The 5,278-nt window shown below is 42.8% G+C and overlaps 1 protein-coding gene across 2 annotated transcripts; it reads right to left on the bottom strand.

Moving 5' to 3' along the window:
* Window positions 1-2,186: 2,186 nt before the first annotated feature.
* On the bottom strand, window positions 2,187-5,244 carry LOC102438402 (40S ribosomal protein S27-like). Of its 2 annotated transcripts, none has more exons than XM_006108470.3 (4): window positions 5,088-5,244; window positions 4,234-4,342; window positions 3,495-3,605; window positions 2,187-2,386 (listed from the first exon to the last, which is right to left on the bottom strand). In XM_006108470.3, the coding sequence occupies exons 1-4, from the start codon at window positions 5,091-5,093 to the stop codon at window positions 2,358-2,360; spliced, it is 255 nt and encodes an 84-aa protein (XP_006108532.1). In that variant the 5' UTR covers window positions 5,094-5,244; the 3' UTR covers window positions 2,187-2,357. The 2 variants fall into 2 exon arrangements, with proteins under 2 accessions (XP_006108532.1, XP_023604786.1); XM_023749018.1 differs by lacking the exon at window positions 5,088-5,244 and adding an exon at window positions 4,494-4,653.
* Between the last annotated feature and the right edge of the window lie 34 nt (window positions 5,245-5,278).

The raw sequence follows: 5,278 nt of genomic DNA, 5'->3' as shown, positions 1-5,278 counted from the left end.
ATTTGGGCGAAAAGTAGAACTTGAGAGTACTTGAATAGATATATGATCCTTTTATTTAAATAAACACTTAAAAAAAAAAAAGGTAATCCTCACCCAAGGACATGCTTAGAGAGAAGGAGAGAGAAGCATCCACATGAGAAGGACCAATCAGCTGCCTCCAGGGATTGAACCAGCAACCTAGGTATGTGCCCTGAGCAGCAATCGGTACTGCAACCTTTGGGTGCATGGGACCACACTCAGCCAACTGGGCCACTCTGACCAGGCTAAATTCTATTAACAGCACTCTGTGTCAGGCATTGTGCTAGGCATTCTATATATGTTGTCTCATCTTTATCTTCAAAACAACCCTATTAAGTAGAAATTAATAACCTCCTTTTGCTCAAGATCACACAACCATTGACCATTTGAACTTGTTTCAAACCCAGGTATACCCGACTCTAAAAATTGTTTAACCATTATTTTGCCTTCCCATAAGAAAGAAAAAGTCTCAAATAATGTACAGATTCAATAAAAGGCACAAAAATAAATATATATTGGGATTTTAATTAGTAAATCTGGCTGCAAATAAAAAAATGACACCTTTTACATTAATATACAAATTAATATGAAGGATGACATAGTAGAGTCATGCTTTTATGCATCTCCTCTGTTAAATACATAACATGATATATAAAGTGGGAAATAAGTGCCCTGGCCAGGTGGCTCAATTGGTTGGAGCGTCGTCCCATATAGCAAAAAGTCATGGGTTCAATTCCAGTCAGGGCACATACCTAGGTTTCGGGTTTGATCCCCAAGGAGGGCACATATGGGAGGCAACAGGTTGATATTTCAATAAATAGCTGAGGATTAAAATGTGAAGTAAGAAAATTAAAAAGACATTCATGGACTTAAGAATACAAACACACACACACACACACACAAACCAAGAAAGTATGGGAACCTCTGGGTTATCTACTTTTCCATTTTTTAAATGCACCCCAAACTTTCCATAGTTTTTCAGTATGATATATGAATCATACTGAAGTATCCATCGCTCCAATTGGGGGCGTATATATATATGCCTCTTATTGAGAGGGGGTTAAAGAAATTTTTAATTTTTAAAAATTTCTTCCTTCATCTGCATTTGATGTATGTAAGCAGATTACTGCAGAAGTAATTTTTGAATTACAGATATTTTCAAGGTTTTGATAGGAAATACCTAAGTGCCTGCCTTAAAGGTAACAAAATAGAAGCAGTTATCTTCCCAGTCCAATGAGGAGTCATACTGTGGCTAGAGAAGGAAAGATACACTCCAATTCCTAGCTCCACAGACCATTTCATAAACTATAAAAATGACAATGAGACATCAGAGCCACTCAACACATGTGTAGTCGGGAGTGCTTATCTGTCTAGACCAGAGAATTCAATACCTTCTACCATCCCCCGTCACACATCCTAGGGCAGTGATGGCGAACCTTTTGAGCTCGGCGTGTCAGCATTTTGAAAAACCCTAACTTAACTCTGGTGCCGTGTCACATACAGAAATTTTTTGATATTTATTTTATATATTTAAATGCCATTTAACAAAGAAAAATCAACCAAAAAAATGAGTTCGCGTGTCACCTCTGACACGCGTGTCATAGGTTCGCCATCATTGTCCTAGGGTAAGTCATGATGCTTCTGATTCCTCCTCACCTTTTTAAAAAAATATATTTTATTGATTTTTTACAGAGAGGAAAGGAGGATAGTTAGAAACATCGATGAGAGAGAAACATCGATCAGCTGCCTCCTGGACACCCCCCACTGGGGATGTGCCCGCAACCAAGGTACATGCCCTTGACTGGAATCGAACCTGGGACCCTTCAGTCCGCAGGCCGACGCTCTATCCACTGAGCCAAACAGGTTAGGGCCCTCCTCACATTTTCTATCCCAAAAGGAGTTTCCTATAACTCAGACCCCCAACACAGTCCTAATTATGCTGTGTATTAGGACCACATAAATCCAAGGCATTACACTGTGATTGTTACATTAAACATGTACTTCTAAAATGCATTTCCATGGTTATAATAGCAAAACTATATTTAGAATTAACAAATGGACTTTTTTCCATTTGTAATTATTTAGCTCCATTCATTTAAACCAAATTAACAAAGTATGTATTAACGTATAGCATGCACACATACTTTGAAAAAAAAGGCAAAAAGGGGGAATTTTCCCATAATCAAAACTTTATTGAAAAATTGACACCAAAATAAGAGATCACTGTTGTATACTTACAAAATTAAATGTAATTACATTATCCTGGTAGATTAACTAGAATTACTAAACTGATAAGGCTTTTTGTGATATAACCCAAATTCAGGAAGCTGTGTGGATCATTAGTGTTGCTTTCTTCTAAATGAACATCCTGCAATAGAATTACAAAAGCATATTAAACACAAGTCTAATTCTATCCTTGGTATAGTTTTTTTGTTTGTTTGTTTTCCTTTGGTATAGTTTTAATGGCAAAAAAAACACAAGTAAAAACTTGTATTTTAGGGATATTACATTAACATTCATATTTAGGTTATTTATTCTTTCGTACCAGAAATTTGCTATAATAAATCATTTATATTTGAATTTACTCTAATGTGACTATAACTGTCACTCCTGTTTCTCAAATGCTATAATGGAGTCTATTTAAGACCAGGAGCCTGAATTTGTTAGTTAACACTTTAACATTGGCATGATTTGAAGGTTTTGGAAATCTTGCAAGTATGTTGACTTCATACTTGTATCTTACCAGACCGTATCAAATAGATCTTGAATTTGTTGCCAATCCACTTACAACTCTCCCAGTGAGAACAAAGAATTCACAGCCCCCAAAATATCACAAGCAAATTTCAAGTATCATATAGAATTCTAAATCTACAAGTTGTACCATGGAAAACTATATACGGAATTATTTTTTTCTTACTGCATGAAAATGAAAAAGGATTAAAATTTAATTTTTTATATTAACCATTAAGTAGTTACTCAGAGATAGCATTTAAATTTATATATTATCTGTTACTTAACTAGCAATGATAAAAACTGTCTTAAGTCTTATGTACCATATACATATGAAACAAAATATTTACAAGAGAAATCAATCCATGGGCCCACACTCTATCCACTGAGCCAAACAGGCTAGGGCTACAAGAGACGTTTTTAAATCCTGTTTTTTAAAAAAACCATGTCCTATTGTATACTCTTCTTTTGCTCCATTCTGATTTATGTTTAATATCCCAAGTTAGGCAAACTAAGTGATTAAATACAGCAAAGTAAAGTGTTCCATCCTAAAAAATAATATTCAAAGGAGTTCTTTGCAAGGTCAAATTGAACAGGACACGCTTTACTAAAAGAGTACACAATGAAAAGACAAAATTATTTTGGTAATCACGAATTTAAGGTTTCTTTTAAATTGGCTTTTAGTAAAGACAGACATTTACAATCATGAAATCTCATCACGGGTTAGAAAATGCCAAGTGCTATACCTTCCGTGAGTCGAGCCTTTCCTCCTGTCGGCTGGCACAACACTGTTGAGCAACCTACGCACAGAACCACCGTCTGAGCGTGGCTGAAAACCGTGGTGATCTTGTAGCAACCTGGAAAAAGGGCAGTTAAAAGTGAAAAGCAGAAGAATACACGGCACTTGTTCAATGTAACTCTAGTATAGACCTTGTGAAAGATGAAGTACTCTAGTGCTGTGCAATAGCAAGCCACATATGCAACAAACTTGTCTAGTAGCCACAAACTTGTTAAATATTATTATCTCAACATGTAACCAATACATGGGGGGAGGGAAGCTACACCTTCAGAATCTGGTGTGTGCTTTGCACTTATAGAATATTTTCATTTTGAGTAGCCACATTTCAAGTGTTCAGTAGCCACACATACAGCTAATGACCGCACCGCCACACTGGGCAGCACAGCTTTACCCTCAAGAATCAACATACATTGCATCATGAAAAAGCAGCTCATCATCTCATCAGCTTGAAGACTTAGTACATCAAATGCCATATTCCCTGGGGAGCCCCATCTTCACCCTTCACCCCTGACCGACCCCCACCCCGAAATGTTTCTATCGTGGTCTGAATACGTTTATGATGAAAACACCCAGTTCTGTAACCCCACTTCTCCTCACCAGAGGGTCCTAAGGTGCCAAATACACACGCCACACTAGCAATCCCCATAGGAATTTTCATTAGGAAAGAATTAAGTTTGAAACTTTACCTGGGCATTTTACATCCATAAAATAAGAATTTGGACTCTGAACTAGCCGTTTCTTTTTATGTTTTTTCTTTTCCTCTTCCAAGGACGGGTGTAGTAAATCTCGAGCCAACTGAATAAAAAAGCACATGATTACTACCGGAATGAAACCACAGCGCCGGCAGATGCGACCGTACGCGAAAAGTACACGCAAAAAGCAGTCCGATCGGCAGAGGCCACGCCCCGGGTGTTGCTCGGTGGAGCTCGCTAACCCTCATCCGTACTTTTCATGACGTTTGCGTCCCCCGGCCCCGGGAACGCGGCTCTCCGGCCACCGGGAAACATATGGTCAGGTTCACCCGGTTCTCCTCGGCCCCACTGAGTAACCGTCTCCAATAGAAACACCCTGCGGTGCCAAGTCGGGACGGGAACCGCCACCCCGGGCCCGCCGGGTCCGACCCGCGGGGGGGCTGCGGACACCAGCGCTCGACATCTGCCCGGACCGGGCCCTGCGTGGCTGCGGCGCGACCGCCCTGGGCGGAGCTCACGCGAAAGGCAACTGCGAAGTTCGGTTTTAAAAAGGAAACGGGCAGAAAACAAGGCGGAGGGGGCGAGCACCACGCCACTCAGAGAGCGCCCCAAGGCCTCCGAAGATCCCGGGTGAGGTTCCGGAGCGGGCCCCCCCCCTCCACTCCCCGCCGCAGGGCCGGCCGGGCGCGCCACCCCCGCAAGTCCGCGCCGCCCCCGCAAGTCCGCCACGCGCGACCCCGGCCGCGTGGCCGCAGAGAGCCCCAGGGAGCCCCAGGGAGCCCCAGGGAGCCCCCCGCCCCGGCCCCGCGGCACCCAGAGCAGCCCCGGCCCGAAAGTAAACGGCTCACAGGCATGTTGATCGTCTCGCAGGCGCAGCCCGTCCCGATCTCCGAGCGACACCCAGGGGAGCAGCACGCGATCCGGCGGCCGCACCGACTTCCGGGGGAGAGGGGGCCGGAGGGGGCGGGGCGGCGCGGCCGGCCGCTCTAGGCGCTGCTCTCGGTGGTGGGGTGCGGCTTCGCCCCGGCGGGCCCGGGGG

Source organism: Myotis lucifugus, unplaced genomic scaffold (assembly GCF_000147115.1).
Source record: "Myotis lucifugus unplaced genomic scaffold, Myoluc2.0 scaffold_2395, whole genome shotgun sequence".
NCBI classification, from domain to species: domain Eukaryota; kingdom Metazoa; phylum Chordata; class Mammalia; order Chiroptera; family Vespertilionidae; genus Myotis; species Myotis lucifugus.
The sequence above is the reverse complement of the archived record's forward strand: the minus strand, read 5'-3'. Positions and strand labels throughout refer to the sequence as shown.